This window comes from Equus przewalskii, chromosome X (genome assembly GCF_037783145.1).
Source record: "Equus przewalskii isolate Varuska chromosome X, EquPr2, whole genome shotgun sequence".
NCBI classification, from domain to species: Eukaryota; Metazoa; Chordata; class Mammalia; order Perissodactyla; family Equidae; genus Equus; species Equus przewalskii.
Window position 1 is genome coordinate 545,001 of NC_091863.1, and position 22,500 is coordinate 567,500.

At 54.6% G+C, this 22,500-nt stretch overlaps 1 protein-coding gene and 1 long non-coding RNA gene across 6 annotated transcripts in view; both read right to left on the minus strand.

Annotated features, from left to right (window-relative positions):
* The window catches only part of P2RY8 (P2Y receptor family member 8), a 51,676-nt gene extending 39,598 nt beyond the window's left edge, over positions 1-12,078 (minus strand). The window contains exon 1 of the mRNA XM_070603580.1: positions 11,722-12,078. Within this exon, the coding sequence (XP_070459681.1) occupies positions 11,722-12,047 (326 nt within the window). The 5' untranslated portion in view covers positions 12,048-12,078. The remainder of the gene's footprint in view (positions 1-11,721) is intronic.
* Positions 12,079-13,365: 1,287 nt separating this feature from the next.
* The window catches only part of LOC139080908 (uncharacterized), a 22,810-nt gene continuing 13,675 nt past the window's right edge, over positions 13,366-22,500 (minus strand). For 2 of the 5 annotated variants that reach the window (XR_011535758.1, XR_011535759.1), the window contains exons 5-8: positions 20,565-20,738; positions 20,281-20,429; positions 15,306-15,430; positions 13,366-13,671 (exon numbers count right to left, since the gene is read on the minus strand). This is a non-coding gene — a long non-coding RNA (uncharacterized lncRNA). Of the gene's footprint in view, positions 13,813-15,305; positions 15,431-15,872; positions 20,430-20,564; positions 20,739-22,500 lie in introns of those variants that run through there. The other 3 variants (XR_011535757.1, XR_011535760.1, XR_011535756.1) reach the window with 3 other exon arrangements.

The window sequence follows — 22,500 nt, forward strand, 5'->3', positions numbered from 1 at the left end:
GAAACTGAGGCACGGAGAGACAAAGTGACTCTCGGAAGGTCACCTGAGTACATTGGAACCTGCCTCCCTCCCGGCCCCTCGCCCAGGGCCCTTCACGGTGAAACAAGAGGCACATGAAGGCTGGCCGATGGTCACACAGCTTGTAGGAGTCCCGTCCAGGGTCCAACCTAGTGTACGAGGGTCTTGGGGCGGCCATACAACTGACCCCACACTGCGGTCTTAAACCCCAGGGACCTGTCCTCTCCCGTCCTGGAGCCCAGAGTCTGGGGTCAAGGGTCGCAGGGCCGCGCTCCCTCCGGAGGCTCCCGGGGAGGGTCCCTCCTGCCTCTTCCAGCGTCCGGGGCTCCAGGGTCCCTGGGCTGGTGGCCGCCTCCCTCCCGTCTCTGCCTCCGTCCTCACGGGGCTGCTCCTCTGCGTCTGCGTCTCCTCTTCTGTCTCTGATAAGGACGCTGTCCCTGGATTCAGGGCCGCCTCCTCCAGGAAGCCCTGCTCTCCATCCTTGATTCAGGGCCGCCTCCTCCAGGAAGCCCTCCTCTCCAGCCTTGATTCAGGGCCGCCTCCTCCAGGAAGCCCTCCTCTCCATCCTGGATTCAGGGCCGCCTCCTCCAGGAAGCCCTCCTCTCCATCCTTGATTCAGGGCCGCCTCCTCCAGGAAGCCCTCCTCTCCATCCTTGATTCAGAGCTGCCTCCTCCAGGAAGCCCTCCTCTCCATCCTTGATTCAGGGCCGCCTCCTCCAGGAAGCCCTCCTCTCCATCCTTCCCTGCATCACAGCTGCAAAGACCCTGCTTCCAGACAAGGCCACGTTCCTGGGTTCCTGGGGCTTAGGGTGTGGACAAATCTGTTTGGGGGGGCACCGTTCAACCCTCTACATCAGGGTGACCACTTGCTCCCGTGTTTCCAGGGCTGTTCCCCATTTTATCTAGAAAAGTCCCGCCTCCCAGGATCCTCTGCTTCCCGGGCGAGTGGAGACGGCTGGTCACCCCGCACCCAACAGCCGGGCAGTAAGTACATTCTGTTTAACCCACAGGTCACGTCAGGCCATCAGCGGCCACCGTCTGAGGACACCTGGTGTCTTCGCCGCCTCCACCGGTAGCGACCACGGAGGTCACAGCAAACCGGGACGCGGGTGCTCACCGGACACGGAATCTGCCAGAACTTTGACCTTCGACATCCAAACTCTACAACCGTGGAAATAAATGTCTGCTTTTTTAAGCCTCTCGGTCTACGGCATTTTGTCACAGCAGCTCGGCTGGACCGAGACGTCCCCCCACCTCCTCATCACCCCCCCCCCCACTGGCAACCACTAGCCCCCTTTCTGTTTGTCGATCGGCCCGTTCCAGACATTTCCTGTCAATGGGATCGCATGCTGTGTGTCCTTCTGTGTCTGGCTTTTGTCTCTGAGCATCATGTGTTCAAGGTCCCTCCACGTGTAGCCATGTGAGGGCTTCACTCCTTTTCATGGCTGCGTGATATTCCTCTGTACGGATGGACCAGTTTTTGCTTATCTGTTCATCGGTCGATGGGCATTTGGGTTCTTCCCGCCTTTGGGCTGACGTGAATAATGCTGTGATATCGCTGTGCACATGTCTGTTTGAGTCCCTGTGTTGAACTTTCTTGGGTGTGTGTCTAAGAGTGGGATTGGGGGTTCGTATAGTCACTCTGTTTACACGGGGACCTGTCCTGGGCTGCACCCTCCGGGGGCCGTCAGGTGCTGCTTGGTGGGCCGTATCCCGGGGTGGCATGGGCTCCCACACGCGAGGATGTCAGAGGAAGGGGTCACGGAGCCAGGAGACGGGATGGAGGCCCCGGGCTGGTGCCAGGTGAGTGGCGAGGAGGTGGGGCTGGGGGTTGGGGCACAACTGGGGGACCCAGGAGCCAGCCACCCCAGTGCCTTATGGGAAGGCAGCGGCACGTGCCCCAGACCATTGTTCCGTCCCCCAGAGTCAGAGGACCACACGGCACGAAGGAAGTTGTCTGAGGCTCTGAGCAAAATAGAAACCGCTTTCAGTGGGAAAAGAGGATCTGGGGCAACTCGTGGGTGGGGCCCGGAGACAGAACAAACCCTCCGCGTCGGGGTCGTTCTCCCCGGGCGCACACGGCCCGTTGATGTTCTTGGGGGAATGTGCGCTCGGCCATCCCTGAGAGCCAAACGAGATCCCCGAAAGGCGGGGACCGAGGCCGAGATCTTTGGGGTGTGTCCTCCGTAATCTGTCCGGCCCCCCCAATAATCTGTCTGGCCCCAAAAGCTGCATTGGTCCCCCAAATTTCCTCTGGTACCCCAAAAATCTTTCTGGTCTCTCTGGTCCCCCCTAATTTCTCCGGTCCACCATCATCTATTCATTCCCCCTGATTTTCTCTGGTACCCCAATGGTCTCTCTGATCCTCAGGTATCTGAGCGGCCCCCGACATCTCTGCCCTATGGTCCATTTTCATCCTCATCTCTCCCCTATGGTCCATTGTCATCACCATCTCTCCCCTATGGTCCATTGTCATCATCGTCTCTCCCCTATGGTCCATCATCATCTCTCCCCTATGGTCCATCATCATCGTCTCTCCCCTGTGGTCCATTGTCATCATCGTCTCTCCCCTATGGTCCATTGTCATCATCATCTCTCCCCTATGGTCCATCGTCATCATCTCTCCCCTATGGTCCATCATCATCGTCTCTCCCCTGTGGTCCATTGTCATCATCGTCTCTCCCCTATGGTCCATTGTCATCATCGTCTCTCCCCTATGGTCCATCATCATCGTCTCTCCCCTATGGTCCATCATCATCATCTCTCCCCTATGGTCCATTGTCATCATCGTCTCTCCCCTATGGTCCATTGTCATCATCGTCTCTCCCCTATGGTCCATTGTCATCATCGTCTCTCCCCTATGGTCCATTGTCATCATCATCTCTCCCCTATGGTCCATTGTCATCATCGTCTCTCCCCTATGGTCCATCATCATCATCTCTCCCCTATGGTCCATTGTCATCATCGTCTCTCCCCTATGGTCCATTGTCATCATCTCTCCCCTATGGTCCATTGTCATCATCTCTCCCCTATGGTCCATTGTCATCATCTCTCCCCTATGGTCCATTGTCATCATCGTCTCTCCCCTGTGGTCCATTGTCATCATCGTCTCTCCCCTATGGTCCATTGTCATCATCATCTCTCCCCTATGGTCCATCGTCATCATCTCTCCCCTATGGTCCATCATCATCGTCTCTCCCCTGTGGTCCATTGTCATCATCGTCTCTCCCCTATGGTCCATTGTCATCATCGTCTCTCCCCTATGGTCCATCATCATCGTCTCTCCCCTATGGTCCATCATCATCATCTCTCCCCTATGGTCCATTGTCATCATCGTCTCTCCCCTATGGTCCATTGTCATCATCATCTCTCCCCTATGGTCCATCATCATCATCTCTCCCCTATGGTCCATTGTCATCATCGTCTCTCCCCTATGGTCCATTGTCATCATCGTCTCTCCCCTATGGTCCATTGTCATCATCGTCTCTCCCCTATGGTCCATTGTCATCATCGTCTCTCCCCTATGGTCCATTGTCATCATCATCTCTCCCCTATGGTCCATTGTCATCATCGTCTCTCCCCTATGGTCCATCATCATCATCTCTCCCCTATGGTCCATTGTCATCATCGTCTCTCCCCTATGGTCCATTGTCATCATCTCTCCCCTATGGTCCATTGTCATCATCTCTCCCCTATGGTCCATTGTCATCATCTCTCCCCTATGGTCCATTGTCATCGTCTCTCCCCTATGGTCCATTGTCATCATCGTCTCTCCCCTATGGTCCATCATCATCATCTCTCCCCTATGGTCCATTGTCATCATCGTCTCTCCCCTATGGTCCATTGTCATCATCATCTCTCCCCTATGGTCCATCATCATCATCTCTCCCCTATGGTCCATTGTCATCATCGTCTCTCCCCTATGGTCCATTGTCATCATCGTCTCTCCCCTATGGTCCATTGTCATCATCATCTCTCCCCTATGGTCCATTGTCATCATCATCTCTCCCCTATGGTCCATTGTCATCATCGTCTCTCCCCTATGGTCCATCATCATCATCTCTCCCCTATGGTCCATTGTCATCATCGTCTCTCCCCTATGGTCCATCATCATCATCTCTCCCCTATGGTCCATTGTCATCATCATCTCTCCCCTATGGTCCATTGTCATCATCTCTCCCCTATGGTCCATTGTCATCATCATCTCTCCCCTATGGTCCATTGTCATCATCGTCTCTCCCCTATGGTCCATTGTCATCATCGTCTCTCCCCTATGGTCCATCATCATCATCTCTCCCCTATGGTCCATCATCATCATCTCTCCCCTATGGTCCATTGTCATCATCTCTCCCCTATGGTCCATCATCATCATCTCTCCCCTATGGTCCATTGTCATCATCATCTCTCCCCTATGGTCCATTGTCATCATCGTCTCTCCCCTATGGTCCATCATCATCATCTCTCCCCTATGGTCCATCATCATCATCTCTCCCCTATGGTCCATTGTCATCATCGTCTCTCCCCTATGGTCCATCATCATCATCTCTCCCCTATGGTCCATCATCATCATCTCTCCCCTATGGTCCATTGTCATCATCATCTCTCCCCTATGGTCCATTGTCATCATCATCTCTCCCCTATGGTCCATCATCATCATCTCTCCCCTATGGTCCATTGTCATCATCGTCTCTCCCCTATGGTCCATTGTCATCATCGTCTCTCCCCTATGGTCCATTGTCATCATCATCTCTCCCCTATGGTCCATTGTCATCATCGTCTCTCCCCTATGGTCCATTGTCATCATCGTCTCTCCCCTATGGTCCATTGTCATCATCGTCTCTCCCCTATGGTCCATTGTCATCATCGTCTCTCCCCTATGGTCCATCATCATCATCTCTCCCCTATGGTCCATTGTCATCATCGTCTCTCCCCTATGGTCCATTGTCATCATCTCTCCCCTATGGTCCGTCATCATCATCTGGCTGAGGGCCAGGTGCCTTGCTGTGCAGGGTTGGGGAACGCCCCTTCGCCGGCTTCCTGTGAGGGTGACTCACAACCTGGGGGACCCAGCACGGCTCACTGTGGGTCCTGCATGGTGTTTATAGCCTGGGATGAGGAAGTAAGATGGGGGCATGGGGCAGGTATGTTGTTCCCCTCTCTCTCTCTTTTTTTTTGATGAGACGTGACTCACCATCTTCAAGCGAATGACTCAGTGGCATTGGGTGCATTGACCATGTTATGCAACCAAGTGTTGTTCTAGAACATTCCGTCACCCCCACTCGGATGGGAATTTAGCTCTGAATACAGTTGTCGGACCTCTCAGAATCCCCACGCACGGAGCAATAATAATAAACAACAGTAGCAGTAATAACAGCAGGCCGTGTAGACCACTGATCGGCCAGGGGACCTCGGGAACGTCGCTTTGTCTCTCTGTGCCTCAGTTTCCCCACGTGTAAAGTGACATCGACAACTTTCTAAGAGGAGCATCGTGAGGGTTTTATGAACTCGTCTAAGTTAAGCACCTAGAACTGGGAATCCCATATAATTTGGGATAAATCCCCAAGGAGAGTGACATTTGTCACATACTTCCCACCCACCAGCATTGAACAAAGGCGTCTTATTCAGCCCTTGAAATGACCCCGTGAGCTGAATACTATTCTTGTAGGTTTTCCGCTAGTGCACACTTGTTTTCAGTTCCACTGACCTTTGCCCTTCATCATTTCCATCCTTCTACTCTCTTTGGACTTGATGTAGAAAGAGAAACTTTCTCTAGATTCTTGAGATGGGATCCCGGGCCGTACACCTGCAATTTTCTTCTTTTTTTTTCAATGAACGTGTTCAAGGCTACGAATTTGCCCATGTTGGCCGCTTTGGCTTCACCCCACGTGTATTGACCTGTTGTATATTCATGATAATGACTACCGGCTGGTGGATGCCTCCATGGGGGTCCATGCTGGGAAGGGAAGACCCTGGGGTTTGGCCGGATGCTTTCCAGGCTCTGCTCCAGAACTGGCATTGGCTTCAGGGCTGTATGAAGCCACATGGGAGCCCAATTAATGCAGAAATGAGCACCCTATATGCCTCCTTTTAAATATCCCAGCAATTCCTTTCCCTTCCGAATATTAAAGTAGAAGCAGATTGTGAAAATATCATGGGTGCCTTTGCTCCCACGCAAGCCAGAAAAGTCAACCTATCGTAAATCCTAGTTTAAAATCAATAAACGATTTAAACTTAACACAATCCCGTGAGCTTCCACGCACCTTCTTTTCAAGGTTTCAATCTTCTCTTAACGGTTTAATGTTCCGGCAAAAATTTAACCATTAAAAATCTCCTAAAAAGACGTCCAGGTGGAAGCACAATTTTTCCTTTTGCCCCGCTCTCTGGCAGGTCTCCGTGTGACACTCTTCTTTTTTTTTGGAAATTTTAATGTTTGGTTCCTCATAAGATATTTGCATTAATTTGCATTTTTTAAAGCATTGCATTAAATAGTATTTATTGACTTATCTATTCTTATGAACGGACTAATCACACGCTGTGTGTCCTTTTGTGTCTGGCTTCTCTCACTGAGCATCACGTCTTCAAGGCTCTTCCACATTATGGTGGGCGTCAGTGCTTCCCTGCTTTTTGAGCTGAAAAAAATTTGCAGGTGGGTGGTTGCCAGGGGCTGTGGGGAAGGGGGTGGGGAGTGACTCCTAATGGGTATGGGGTTTCCCTTGGAGGTGAGGAAAGATCTTGGAACTAGACAGAGGTGGTCGTTGCCTAACAAGGTGAGTGGGCTAAATGCCCTTGGATCGCATTTATAATCATGCCTTTTATGTTGTGTGGATTTGATCTCAATGCATTAAAAAGATGAAGGCCACCATATTTATTTTGATGACTGAGTTTTTTGGCGTTTGGATGCCTCACAGGCTTGGCCCTAAGCCCAGCCCAGCTCCATTTCCTCATCTGCAACACGGTGACAACACAGACTTGAGTCTTGCCGGGTTGCTGTGAGGGTCCCATGACATCCTTGGGGAGCATGCAGGGAGTCCCTCGTGCACACAGTAGGCTTGCACGTGAGCTAGCTGTCTTCCCCCCTCCCTTCTGCAGAGTGGGGACACAGGTGAGCCCCGTGCAGATGCTCCAGAAGGCGGTGAGCCTGGGGGCCCTCTACTAACCAGCAGCCCCGCAGGGGGACCCGTGACCTAGTGAGGGACTCAGGGGGAGCAGTGGGGGGGCGGCATCTGAGTGGGAACCCCAGGTCTCCACCCCTCCAACCTCTGTCTTCTCTGATTAGGATGAGGAGTACAGGGTTTTGTGGAGGATTAGTCTGAGGGGCGTTGTGTCTCCCAAAATGACGTGTTGAAGTTGTAAAGCCTGGGACCTGTCGATGTGGCCTTACTGGTTCTTTGAAAATGCAATTAAGATGCAACCTAAGATGAGGCCATTGGCACGGGCCCTAATCCAATATGGCTGACGTCCTTCTAAGAAGAGAAGGTGCGTAGAGAGACACGGAAACACACAGACGGGAGAAGCCATGTGAAGACAGAGGCAGAGATGGGACTGATCCGGCCACGAGCCAAGGGATGCCGGCAGCCCCCAGACGCTGCAAGAGACAGGAAGGAGCCTTCCTTAGAGCCTCCAGAGGGAGCACGGGCCTGTGACACCTTGATCTTGGACCGACAGCCTCCAGAATGTGAGAGGATAAGAGTCTATTGTTTTAAACCACTCAGTTTGTGGTAATTTGTTATGACAGCTGCAGATAACTAGTTCAGGGGAGATAACTGGGAAACAGCCTCCTCTCTTGTTCCAGCCGTCCATTTCTTCATCATCCATCCACCATCCATCCACCCCACCATCCCACCATCCATCCATCCATCCACCCATCCACCCATCTATCCATCCACACATCTATCCATCCATCCATCCATCCATCCATCTATCCATCCATCTATCCATCCATCTAATCTATCTATCTATCTATCTATCTATCTATCATCTATATATAATCATGTATCTACCTACCTACCTACCTACCTACCTACCTATCTATGCATCTATCTATCTATCCACCCATCTATCCAACTGTCTATCTATCTATCCATCTACCTATCCATCTATCCATCCATCTATCTATCTATCTATCCATCTTTCTATCCATCCATCCATCCATCTATCCATCTATCCTTGTATCTAATCTATCTATCTATCATCTATCTATCTAATCTATCATCTATATATAATCATGTATCTACCTACCTACCTACCTACCTACCTATCTATCCATCTATCCATCTATCCATCCATCTATCCATCTATCTATCTATCATCTATCTATCTATCTATCTATCTATCCATCCATCTATCCAACTATGTATCTATCTATCTATCTATCATCTATATATAATCATGTATCTACCTACCTACCTACCTACCTATCTATCTATCTATCCATCTATCTATCTATCTATCTATCTATCCATCTATCTATCTATCTATCTATCTATCTATCTATCTATCTATCTATCATCTACCTGTGTTTCTATGTAATCTATCTATCACCATCCTCATCATCTATCTATCATTTGTCTCTCTCTCTATCATCTATCTATCTATCATTTATGCATCTATTGCCTATCTATCTATCTATCATCGTCAGCTATCTATCATCTCTCTATCTACACATCAATCATCTATCTATAATCTTTATCTATCTATCTCCCATCTATCTATCTAACCTATTTATCATCTTTCTATTACGTAGTCTATGTATTGCAGTGGTTCACGACCAGGACTGACTTTATCCCTCCCTCCAGGGGACATTGGACCACGGGGACATTTTTGCTCATCCCAACTTTGGGGGAGAGGTTGCTGCTGGCATCTGGTGGTGGGGGGCAATGACGGAATTAATCCAGTTAATTACACTGACCCACTGGAGCCACACCAGTGAGGCGGCCCCCCCCCCTGTGTATCTGATGCTGGATTCTGCCCCGAAAACTTCACTGCCCTCTCTTCCCTCACCCCCTCTCTCTCACAACGATTCCATGCTTGTGCCAACACCCCAAACGACACCCAGTTGCCCCATGACGGCTCCCAGCCCGGGGTCCCCACTCTCAGCCCTCTCCTGAGCCTCCTGGATTTCTCCCCACCCCGAACCCTCGTGGCCTGGACCCCGAGTCTGCGTCTCTCTGTTTTGTCCTCCTATTGCCCAGAAGCGCTCAGCACCGAGCCCGGCACGTGGTGACTTGTCTAACACTGAAACAACGGGGTGGCAGGAGGGCGGCCGCGTGCCCGGTTAGGCAAGAGGGTTCTGGGGGCCCAAAGTCTGATTGCATATTCCCTCTCGGCCCCTCGGTGACTCTGTGTTGGGCCGAGTTCTTTAGCCTCTTCACCCACAGCAGGACGACGGCACAAAAGTGGTGGATGTGGCCCCCGAAGTCACAGAACGGATGCAGCCACCCTAGTTCTCAGCAGGGATGCAGCCCCCTGAGGTCCCTTCATGCATGTAGTCCCCCGAATTCATGGCACTGATGTGGACCCCCAAAGTTCAGGCACGGACAGAGCCCCCCGAGGTCCCAGCACTGACATAGCCCCCCGAAGTCCCAGCACAGACATGGACCCCCAAGGTCCCAGCACTGACATAGCCCCCCGAGGTCCCAGCACAGACGTGGACCCCCAAGGTCCCAGCACAGACATGGACCCCCAAGGTCCCAGCACTGACATAGCCCCCCGAGGGCCCAGCACTGATGTGGACCCTGAGGTCCCAGCACAGACATAGCCCCCCGAGGTCCCAGCACAGACATAGCCCCCCGAGGGCCCAGCACTGATGTGGACCCTGAGGTCCCAGCACAGACATAGCCCCCCGAGGGCCCAGCCCAGACGTGGCCCCCTGAGGTCCCAGCACAGATATAGCACCTTGAGGTCTCAGCACGGATGTGGTCACCAAAATCCCCTGAGGCCCCAGCACGGACACAGCCACCCGAGATCTCAGCACAGACGTGGCCCCCTGAGGTGTAAACACAGACGTGGTCAACGACACACCCAGAGGTCCCAGCACCGACGTAGCCACCCGAGGTCCAAACATGGATGTGGCCCCCCGAGATCCCAGCAAGGATGTGGTCACCAACATCCCCCGAGGTCCCCGCACAGACCTAGCCACTCGAGGTCCCCAAGGTCCCAGCCGGGCTCAGAAGCACACACAGGCAGCAAACCCATCGGTTTCTCGTCAAGGAAGGCAGCCCCACAGCCATGCATCCGTCCATCTGTGCATCTGGTGAGGGTGTGGACCCCCAGCTGCAGGACTCTTGCTGGGGGAACCCCCCCCTCCACGGCTCCCTGTGCTCATTCCCAGGGTCACCTCCACGGCGTGCTGTGCTGGGCCGCAGCCAGGAGGGTCTGTGTCAGGCATGGGGCATCTCCCGAGGGTGGGGGGGGGGGGGCCCTGGACAAATGGCCTCGCTCAGGGAGTCAGAGCCAGGTGCCAGGTGCGCGTGGGGGTCCCCACATCCTGCCTGCCCACCTGCGGCCGCCAGGGACAGGAAGGAGATGGCAGAGAGGCCCCCCGCCGCAAGAGGTGGGCGTGCCCGCCCAGGAGGAGCAGAGGCAGGGGCTGAGGGCCGAGCGAGGACCAGCACGGGGACACAGGGCTCACCTGCCCGGCCGACGGCGTGTGCAGGCAGATGGTTGTCCATGCACAGCCACCGTCCCGGGCCACCTGTCACTCACGCATCGCCGCTTCCCCTGGTCCCCAAGAGGAAGACGCAGACCGCGTGGGTGGGTGGGGTGGGGGGGGCGGGTCATGGGTGAACCTTGCTAAGCTGGGACATTTGAGAAGTCCTTCTGACGCTTCCCTCCGCCTGGGTCCCCTTTGTCTCCCCGGACGGGGGCGGGGAGATCGATCGCCAGGATTTGGGGGGGGGGGTGCGCAGCAGGCCAGGGGCTCCCCTCCGTCCCCCCAACGCTGGCAACGCCCAAATGAAAACGGTGCCTCCGGCGGCACCGAAACGTCTTAGAGGAAAAAATAAAATAAAATAAAATAAACTCGCACACGGCGCGTCCGCCCCTGCGTGCGCAATCCGAGTGTGGCCCGCGCGCGCGCGTCCCTGCGTCTGGGTGCTGGTTCTGAGCGCGCACGTTAAACAGCATGAAAACACAGCAAAAAAAAAAAAAAAACAAAACGCTCCTCGTTTTGGAAACAGAACCACGCGCTCTGCGCAGTTCCCCTTTCCCCCCCCTCCTGGTGTGACCCACAACCCCCCTCCGCTGCAGACGACCTTGTTGGGATGAACAGACGGACGGCCAGGCCGGGAGTTCCCAAAACGGCCCCAAAGCAGCCGGCACGTGGGCGCCGGTTTGCGCGCGGTTTTGAAAGGGCACGGAGGACCGGGTTTCGGGGCGAACGGGCGCCGAGGAGCGCGCGCCCCCGGCCCGTTCCGGGCGCAGCCCCTATCCACCTGCGCTCGGGGGTGCGGGCTGAGCCGTGCACAGGCGCGTTTGGCTGGAAGCGTTTTGGAAGGCGAGGGTCTCTGAGCGTTTCCCTGCTGGGTGGTTCTGCAGTCTTTCTGTTTTTTTTTTTTTTTTTTTGGTTCTGTCTGCACCACCGAGAGGAAAACGCAGGGAAACCCCCGTTTTCCCCACCGGAGGACCCTCCCCACCCCCCACCCCCCCCCGAGCGTCCTTTTCCGCCTGCCAAGGCGCAGAAATAAGAAAGAGCGGAGAGCCCACCTGGAGCAGGGTCTGCAGACGGAGCGGTCAGAGGCGGCCGGCCAGCAGCTGTGCGCCCGGCTCAGGAGGCCACCGGCATCCTGCGAGCCCGCGTCCCGGGCCCTCGTCCGTCGGGATGCGCCGGCGTCCGCAAACGGCCCCGTCCCAGCGGCCCGTCCGTGTCGTGGGCTCGCTGCCGAGGGGGCATGGCACGGGCCGGCCGCCGTCCCCAAATGCAAATTCTTCAGGGTCCACCTCCGAGCCGCCGCCACGGTTGGGAGGCAGGCTAGGTGCAGAGGAAACCCGTTTTGAAATTTCCTGTCTAACTGTCTGTTGGCGCTCGTCATCGTCGTCCTCGGCCAAGCGCGCCCGTCCCCGCCTCCTGTCGGCGCTCGCCGGTGCTGCCCCGGGGGCGCTGGACACCCAGCCGCCTCCCGCCCCAGCGCGACCTCCAGCCCCGGAGCCTCCTGCAGCCCCGGAGACTCCTCCAGCCTCAGAGACTCCTCCAGCCCCGGAGCCTCCTCCCACCCTGGAGACTCCTCCAGCCCCGGAGACTCCTCCAGCCCCAGAGCCCCCTCCAACCCCGGAGACTCCTCCAGCCTCAGAGCCCCCTTCAGCCTCAGAGCCCCCTCCAGCCCCAGAGACTCCTCCAGCCTCAGAGCATCCTCCAGCCTCAGAGCCCCCTCCAGCCCCGGAGACTCCTCCAGCCTCAGAGCATCCTCCAGCCTCAGAGCCCCCTCCAGCCCCAGAGCATCCTCCAGCCCCAGAGCATCCTCCAGCCCCAGAGCATCCTCCAGCCCCAGAGCATCCTCCAGCCCCAGAGCCTCCTCCAGCCTCAGAGCATCCTCCAGCCCCAGAGCCTCCTCCAGCCCCAGAGCCCCCTCCAGCCCCAGAGCATCCTCCAGCCCCGGGGACTCCTCCAGCCTCAGAGCATCCTCCAGCCCCAGAGCCTCCTCCAGCCCCAGAGCCCCCTCCAGCCCCAGAGCATCCTCCAGCCCCGGGGACTCCTCCAGCCTCAGAGCCCCCTTCAGCCTCAGAGCCCCCTCCAGCCCCGGGGACTCCTCCAGCCTCAGAGCCCCCTTCAGCCTCAGAGCCCCCTCCAGCCCCAGAGCCGCCTCCAGCCCCAGAGCATCCTCCAGCCCCAGAGCCTCCTCCAGCCCTGGAGACTCCTCCAGCCCCAGAGCCCCCTCCAGCCCCAGAGCCCCCTCCAGCCCCAGAGCCTCCTCCAGCCCCGGAGACTCCTCCAGCCTCAGAGCATCCTCCAGCCCCAGAGCCTCCTCCAGCCCCAGAGCATCCTCCAGCCCCAGAGCCTCCTCCAGCCCCGGAGACTCCTCCAGCCCCAGAGCCTCCTCCAGCCCCGGAGACTCCTCCAGCCCCAGAGCCTCCTCCAGCCCCGGAGACTCCTCCAGCCCCGGAGCATCCTCCAGCCCCGGAGCATCCTCCAGCCTCAGAGCCCCCTCCAGCCTCAGAGCCCCCTCCAGCCTCAGAGCCCCCTCCAGCCCCGGACCCTCCTCCCACCCCAGTGCTACTTCCAGCAGACTGCAGGGAAAGCTGCCACTCCTGACAGAGTTTTCTGCCTGGAGAAATCCGAGAAGGAAGCAAGGAGGAGGGCCCATTTTCCTAACATTAGGGCAGAGTGCGCTGCAGTTGCATTCCCAGACAGAACAGATTCCTGGTTTTGTTTAATTAAAAAAAAAAAAAAAGCTAACAGAACATATTTCCTTTTGCATCCTGAAGCTGTGCACCTTGCGACCTCTTTTGGTATGCAGCCAGGTGACAGGCAGGGATGACCCAGCCCCGGGAACTGTGGGGGACCGGGGGTGGCTTCGGGCTCACCTGCTGTGCATCCTGAGAGGACCGGTTGGAGTCCACACCGGCCGGTGCCGGGTCAGGCTGGAGGGCAGGCAGGGAGCAATGTGGACCGAGTCGCACACGGGCACAAGTGTTGAAATGCGTTCACAGGAACGTGAGCTGTAGGAAAGGAGGGCGGAAGCTGCCAGAAGGACAGTCGATCCTCGTGATTCCCTGTGGTTGTGCTGCCTAACGCGGCCCGGAGGGTGACTGAGCGAATGCCGGACGGCTCTTCCAGGAGGACTCCGGGGTTACCTACATCTGTGGCGCGTGGACTGTGTGTTAATGTTGGTGCATCGACCGTCTGTCTACCAGTCAGCGGTGTGCATTCTGTGGGCCCTACACGTTTATATCTATCATGGATCTATATTCATCCAGCACCTATCTATGATCCATCATCATTTTTAACTGTCTGTCTGTCTCTACCTATCACCTGTCTATCATCTATCTGTCTACCTATCCATCTGTCTTCCATCTATTGTCTATCTATCACCTATATGTTTATCTGTCTACCTATCTATTATGCATCATCTGTCTATCATCATCTATCTTCTATCATCTGTTTATCTATTTTTCTATCTGCCTATTATCTATCATCTGTCTATTTATCATCTACCCATCTATCGATCATCTGTCTATTTTTATCTGTCATCTATCATCTATCTCTATTTATCTATATCTATCCATCTATCTATCATCGATCTATCATCTGTCTATTTTTATCTGTCATCTATCATCTATCTCTATTTATCTATATCTATCCATCTATCTATCATCGATCTATCATCTATCTATTTTTATCTGTCATCTATCATCTATCTCTGTCTATTTATCTATATCTATCTTATATCATCTATCTATTTATCTATCTGTTATGTATCATCTATCTACCTATCGATGTATCTATGTATCTATTTATCATCTGTCTGTTCTCTATCTCTATCTATCAACCTATCAATCTATCCACGTACCTATCATCATTTATCTATCTTCTATCTATCATCTATTTATCTATTTTTCTATCTACCTATTATCTATCATCTGTCTATCTCTATTTATCTGTTATCTATCTATCTACCTATCTATCATCCATCTCTCTCTATCTATCTATGTATCTATCTTTCTATCTACCTATCATCTATCTCCATTTATCTTTCATCCATCTACCTATCCATCTATCACCTGTCTCTCATCTATCACCTATTTATCTATCTATCATCTATCTATCACCTATCTATCTATCTATCTATCTATCTGTTATCTATCATCTATCTTCTATCATCTATTTATCTATTTTTCTGTCTACCTATTATTATCTATCATCTATCTATGTATCTATTTGTCGTCAATCCACCCATCTATCGTCTATCTTTATCTGTCTATTCATCGATCATCTGTGTATCTATCATCTGTCTATGTATCGACCTCTCTGTCTGTCTCTCCCTCATCTGTCCACCCGTCTGTCATTCACTCATCCTCTCTCCCCCCGTCCGTCCGTCTGTTTGTGTCTGTCCCACTGTCACAGGCAGTGGCGCCCCCGGGCTGGAGTTCACACCTGGTGACGGAGGACTCAGCCCCGCAGAGAGGACGAGGCCCTGGGATCAGACACAGGGTCCGCGCCGCCGACCTCTCCCGAGACAGCCATGCTGGTCGGCCTTCGGGAGCCCGGACCCCTGTGGCTTCGAGATCTCCCGCCCTGTCCACACAGTGGGGCAGCAACCACGGGGGGGGGGGGGAGAATGAAAAGAACTCACTCTGAGCACACTGAGCGCGCTGCACAAGCCGAACCCACAGACCGGCAGGCCCTGCGTGCAATCCAGCGCCTCACAACCCCCTTCATCCTCCAAGCTGCTGGGTTCGTCTCCGCGACACACGCCTCCTGAGGTTAGAAAGGGTCGTCTGCCAGGACCCCAGTCCCGTCGCATCAGGACCTCCTTTCACCTCCATCCGCTCCTTAAAGACCCGTCTCCAAACTCAGCCCCATCCTGAGGTCCTGGGGGGGGGGGTCAGGACCCCGACCTGTGAATTTGGGGGGAGACACAGTTTGGTCCGGGAGACGGGAGGCTGTGCCTACGAGATCCAGGATGCTGAGCAAGGCACCCTCCTGAGCTCACGGGTCCCGTCTCTCAACAGACCAGCTGGGATTTCCCCGGGTCGACCGTCCCGTCCCCTCCGAAGGGGGACAGGTTGGAGCTGCCGTGGAGAAAACACGTCCACACCAGGCGTCAAGGGAGTTTAAAAGGATGGGGCGACTCCCTCTTGGCCTGGGGCCGGACGGTCTGAACAGAAGCGACCAGAGGCGCTATTTGACCGAATGGACGTGACCGTGTTTCAATAAAACTTTATTTAAAAAAGCGATGCGAGGGCCGCATTGCCCGATTCCCGCTCTGTTGGCCCCACGCACGTGCTGGATGTCCCGTTGGAGCGGCGAGGACCCCGGGCACAGGCTGCACCCCGGGGTGGCCAACTTGGGGCCCCCGTTTGGCTTATTTGGGGCCGGCTGTAAGGAGGGGACAGGGAACGGGATGGCCTTGCACCCCTTGGGGAGCCCAGGGGCCTGATGCTGAGTGACTGAGCGACCTCTGCAGGGCCCTGAGCTGAAATACAAGCTCCAGCCCCAAAACCAGCCCTGGGGACCCGGGCTGCACACCGCCAGAGCCGCCTCTGGACCCCCAGCCCTGTTCCTTCTGACCTCATCCATTCCCTTCTCCCGGAGAATCCCACCATCCCAACAGCCCCGAACACCAGCGGGCCTTTGCACGTCCTTTATGGGGCCGTCAAATTTGCCCCGTGGCTCCGCTTAGATGCCGACAGCCCGGACAATTTACGTAAGTGCATCCCCGGCAGGCAAACCCGCAGAAGCAGGGGTGCTCGTGGGAGAGAAAGCCGCCCCGTGGATGAAGGAGGAGGGACATGCGGCCCGGAGAGCGATGGGGGACAAGCTGTGCTCGCGTGCGTCCTGGGTCCCAGATCCCAAATGGAGGCAGAAGGACCCCTTCTTCTGGGCCATTGGGAGGGGTCTTCGTATCCAGAGGCAGGACTCCGAGAGAGCTGCAGAAAATGTCGCTTTACACAATCAGCGTCTCACTAAGAAGGCTTTTGGCGTCTGGTAATGAAAACCAGTGGCCTCAACCGGGAGATTTTTTTTTTTTTTTCTTGACTTAACAAGAAATTCAGAGATGAGCCCTCCAGGGTGGGCGTGACAGCTCCAGGGTGTCATCAAGGACCCCGTGTCTTTTTATTTTTCTCCACCTCCCTTCTTAGTATGTTACCATCTGCACCTTTGCTGCCTCAGAGCCCAAAGTGGCTGCCACGGCACCAGGCATCACGTCTGTGTGTAGGGCCGTTGAAGGAAAGGGGCCCTGTCAGCTCCTCCTCCTCTGAGTCTGGCCCTCTTAGCGGGGAAGCAGCACTTTTTCTGAGCATCCCTCCGGCCGACTTTGTCTTCCGTCATGCTGGTCAGAACGGGGCCACACAGCAATGTCCATGACGGTCGGGACAGACAGTGTCCATCAGAGCCGAGTGGGGCTGGGTGGAGGCAGAGCGGTCAGCCGGGGACGGACGCCAGACAGAGGGGACTGACTGTCCGGAATGCGTCGGCTTCTTCGGTGCATTTGATTGACCGTGGCTGTGGTCACAGCTCTCTGGCCGCCTCCGGGACACACCACACGGCCGTCCGTCCCCGATTGCAGCCTCCTCTGTGCAGCTGACCACTCGTGCTTTAGACAGACGGGTCTCTGTTCCCACGCCGTGCCCCCTGGGCCAGTAGGATGCCCTGCGCTTTGCTTCTGGAAAACATCATTTCTCAAGGAAACGTGGTGGCAGCTGAGGGGGGGGGGGTCCCATGAGATGCACCCACGTCCTGACCCCAGGACCCTTGCACGGGACCTTATTTAGAAGCAGGGTCTTTGCAGGTGTGATGCAGGGAAGGATGGAGAGGAGGGCTTCCTGGAGGAGGCGGCCCTGAATCAAGGATGGAGAGGAGGGCTTCCTGGAGGAGGCGGCCCTAAATCAAGGATGGAGAGGAGGGCTTCCTGGAGCAGGCGGCCCTGAATCCAAAGATGGACAGGAGGGCTTCCTGGAGGAGGCGGCCCTGAATCCAGTGACAGCGTCCTCATCAGAGACAGAAGAGGAGACGCAGACGCAGAGGAGCAGCCCCGTGAGGACAGAGGCGGACACAGACCCTGGGTAGCTGGGTCTCCATCCTCCTCAGTCCTGGACGTGGTGGGGGCGAGGACTCTGGAGCCACGGGGGCCTGGGATGCTGGGCCCCGGATCCGGAAGTCGGGGCTGGCCTGGGCGACAGCCGATGGGCGGACATCTGTTCATCCATCCGTCCATCCGTGGACACTTGGGCTGTTTCTACTTTGTGCCATCCTAAAAACTGCCCTGAATATGCTTGCGTGAGTTTTTGGTTGGAATATCTTTTTTTTCAACTCTGGGCATATACCCAGAAGTGAAATTGCCTGGTCATGGGGTAACCCTGTATTTAACTTTTTGAGGAACCGCCAAATTGTTTTCCCAACAAATTGTTTCCCCAAAGCGGCTGCCCCGTTTTCCATTCCCACTCACCCTGGAGGAGAGGTCTGATTTCCTCACGTCCTCGCCAACGCTGCTTCGTCGGCCCCTGACGCAGGCGGACCCCTCTCCGCCTCTCTCCGCTCCGGTCAGAATCTGGCGCACCCCCCACCCGACCACGCTACCCTTCATGGACTCACTCGCGGCCTCCCAACCTGTGTAGTCCGTCCTCTTGGGTTCGCGGATTCCGTATTTGCGAATTCGCGGACTCGCGAGATCCCGTTTGCAACCCCCAAATCAGTACTCGCGCGATGTCCGGTCATTTGCCGACATGCGCAGAGCAGCAAAAGCCTGAGCGCGGAGGGGTGAGGATGTTCCATGGGGGAAAATGCGGAGGACGAGAAACGGTTCACTCTGTGAGGTCCCTCCTGCCACGTATGGGGCCCTCGGAGAAGGTCTGGACTCGGGAAATAAGAGAGCGGGTGCCTTTTGTGGGAGGGAGCTGGTGGTGATGGAGAAGCCGGCGGTGGAGGAGATCAAGACCTCATCTTCCCAAATCCCGGGGTCCTCAAGCCCCCAAACCCGGGAGGAGAGCAGTCAGGTTTCCATGCTTCTCTGGTTGTTGAAAACCAGCTGCAAACGACCGCGTGGCCATACGGGGTCAGCTGCCCCCGGGGTCACCCCAAATTCCAAGCAAGGCCCGTGCACTCGGGGCCTGTCCAGCAGGTGGACGGTCTGCTGGCCATCCTGGCACCCGGGGGTCCAGCATGTACCCCAAGAATATGGGGGGGATGGAGATGCCCACATCCCCCCGCTGAACCCCGTGTCCTGCTAACGGGTCTGGGGGTCCCCCTTTTGGGGCAGATGGGACCCCGAGAGGCGAGGATGCCAGGCCCCAGTGTGGGTTCCGAGGGAGCTTCTCAGGATGCCGTTCTCCAGGCCCCGTCGCCCCCTTTCCCCCACACCCCGCCCCGCGCAGCCCTGTTGTTACCGAGAAGCCGGCGGGGAGAGGAAGCGACACACCCTCCCCTCCAGGACCACAGCATCCTATCTCGCCCGCTCCATCTGGGGGCCGCTGTTTTCCTGCAGAGCTGGGCCCTGACGAAACCTCGAGAAAAACAAGGTCAAGGGTGCCGCCGGGGGCCCAGGAGTGCGGTTTCACTTCCCCGCAGACTCGGTCCTGGTGTGGAAGGAACGCTGCACCGTCAGGAGCGGGCAGAAGAAGCACGCGTCCTTGGGTTTGGGTTTTCGGCTCTTTGTTGAAACCGTGAGGAAGGGGGGGCGGTCGAGGATGTCCCCGGCGGCCCTATTCACAGTAGGAAAAAGGTGGAAGCAACCCAAGTGTCCATCGGTGGACGGATGGATGAATGGAATGTGGTCCATCCGTGCAGGGGAATATTACGCAGCCATGAACAGGAGGGAAGCCCGGACACAGCTCCACATGGGTGGACCCTGAACACACGATGCTCAGAGACAGAAGCCAGACACAAAAGGACACACAGCGCAGGACCCCATGGAGAGGAAATGTCCAGAACAGGCCAATCCGTAGACGGAAAGTGGAGGAGCGGGGGTCAGGGGCTGGGGGAGGCGGGTGGAGAGTGACTGTGTGTTTTCAAAGGGTGAATTGTATACGATGTGAATTCCGCCTCCGTTTTTTTAAAAAAGTGAACGGGACCGACTCGCCTCCGGCCATAGCGATGTCGGCTTGAGTACCCCGCAAGGAAGACCGGATGGTGCACAGAGAAAGCGAGACCCGAGACCTGGTTCTTTCTCTGAATCCAGAAACGAAAACCAAAAGCGGCTGGGAGGATGCACAGCACACAGCGCACATCTGATTTTCCTCAGGAAGTGCCCGCTCCCCTCCCCACTTCTCGTTTCTAAGGTCGTCCATCCGGGCGACTCCCCCCCCTCCGCTAACATTTTTGTTAAAAAAAAAAAAAAGCGCTTTAGGAACTATTTATCAACGCCAAAGGAATGAATCTCTAATGTGGAATTCCAGATGGCAGGGTAGCAGGACAAGGGGTGAGGGGCTCTCCCTTCTCACTGTGGTTGTCCCAATGTAGCCCTTGTGCTTGGACTATTGCAGTAGCCTCCTAAACACAGGCCTTCCTCCGGCAGGCCGCACGGAATGTGGGATACCGACACGCTTAGTGTGCTGTGGGGCTGGGTGTGGAGGGCTGATAACGTGCGAGGAGAACCGTTCTCTGCTCACCTGAGCCCGTTTCTAAAAAGCAAGCTCGAGCTTCCTGTTCAAATCCCGCAGACGCAGAGAGAGCACTCCCCACCCCAGCGTGTGGGCTGCGCGTCGTGACCTCCTTCCAAACAGCAGAGCGCGCGCGGAGGGGGTCAGGAGGAACCTCGCTGTGGAGACACGTGGGGAACACGCCCCAGCCGGGTGAGTGGGTCGGCCTCACAGCGATGTCACGTTGGCGGCACCCTTGACGCACGCTTGATCTCTGTGGTCGTCCCGCCCCGAACCCACCACCCCAGTCTCACCGTGGGACGCACATCGGACACATCGCAGCAGAGGCGCATCCTTCGAATGGCCTGACCGGCGCTCCTCGAAGATGTTGAGGTCCTCCCAGCGAGGAAAGTCCCAGACGCCGTCACAGCCCCGGAGGAGCCCCAGGAGACGGGACAAGAAATGTCACGTGGGTCCCGGATGGCGTCCTGGGGCAGAAAAAGGACTTTAGGGAAAAACCGAGGCCGTCTGAGTAAGACACAGGCTTTAGTTAATAGCAACGTATCAGCGTTGGCTCCTTGATGGTAACAATGTATCAATATTGGGCCCTCAATCATAGCAATGTATCAGTATCGCCCTTAACGGCAACAATGTATCAGGATTGGGTCCTTAATTACAACAAGGTTTCAACATTGGCCCTTAATTAGAACAATGTATCAGTATTGGGTCGTCAATGGCAACAATGGGCATCGGGCCTTAATTGTAACAATGTATCAGTATCAGGCCCTTTAAATGGCAACTATGTATCTGTATTTGGCTCTTTCACAATGTCTCTGTTGTGGGTCCTTGATGGTAACAATGTATCAATACTGGGCCCTCAATTATAGCAATGTAGCAGCATCGGCTCCTTAACGGTAATAATGTATCAATATTGGGCCCTCAATTATAACAGTGTATCAGTATTGGTCCCTTAATGGCAACAATGTATGGGCATTGGGGCCTTAATTATAACAATGTATCAGTATTGGGCCCTTAATTATAATAATGTATCTGTATTTGGCTCTTTAATGAAGAGAGAGCATCAGCAGGGTCCTTGTTGGTAACAATGCATCTGTTGTGGGTCCTTGATAGTAACAATGTATCAATATCGGGCCCTCAATTATAGTAATGTATCAGTATTGGGGCCTTAATGGCAACAATGCATCAGCATTGGGGCCCTTAATTCTAACAACGTTTCACTATTGGGCCCTTAATTATAACAATGTATCAATAGAGGCCCTTAATTATAGTAATGTATCAGTATTGGGCCCTTAATGGCAACACTGTATGAGCATTGGGGCCTTAATTATAACAATGTATCAGTATTGGGCCTTTAATTGTAATAATGTATCTGTATTTGGCTCCTTAATGGAGAGAGAGCATCAGCAGGGTCCTTGTTGGTAACAATGTATCTGTTTCGGGTTGCTGTTGGAAAAAATGAATCTGTTTTAGGTCCTTGCTGGCAACAATGTATCTGTTTTGGGTCCTTGGTAGCAATGCATCTATTTTGGGTCCTTGTTGGTAAAAAATGTATCTGTTTTAGGTCCTTGTTGGTAACAATGTATCTCTTTTGGGTCTTTGCTGGTGACAATGTATCTCTTTTGGGTCCTTGGTAGCAATGCATCTATTTTGGGTCCGTGTTGGTAAAAATGAATCTGTTTTAGGTCCTTGCTGGCAACAATGCATCTTTTTGGGTCCTTGTTGGTAACAATGTATCTGTTTGGGTCTTTGCTGGTAACAATGTATCTGTTTTGGGCCCTTGGTAACAATGCATCTATTTTGGGTCCGTGTTGGTAAAAATGTATCTGTTTTAGGTCCTTGCTGGCAACAAAGCATCTTTTTGGGTCCTTGTTGGTAACAATGTATCTGTTTGGGTCTTTGCTGGTAAAAATGTATCTGTTTTGGGCCCTTGGTAACAATGCATCTATTTTGGGTCCTTGTTGGTAACAATGTATCTGTTTTAGGTCCTTGTTGGCAACAATGCATCTTTTTGGGTCCTTGTTGGTAAAAATGTATCTGTTTTGGGTCCCTGCTGGTAACAATGTATCTCTTTTGGGTCCTTGCTGGTAACAATGTGTCAGACCAAGATAGGATGATAATAATGGGACAAGTGGGTGCAGAAAGGCATGCAGGCTGCCTCTGGTTTTCCCTGCTCACCCCTCCACCGCTCCAGGACTCCTCAGCACAACGCCCAGTAGTGGGGTCCCCTCG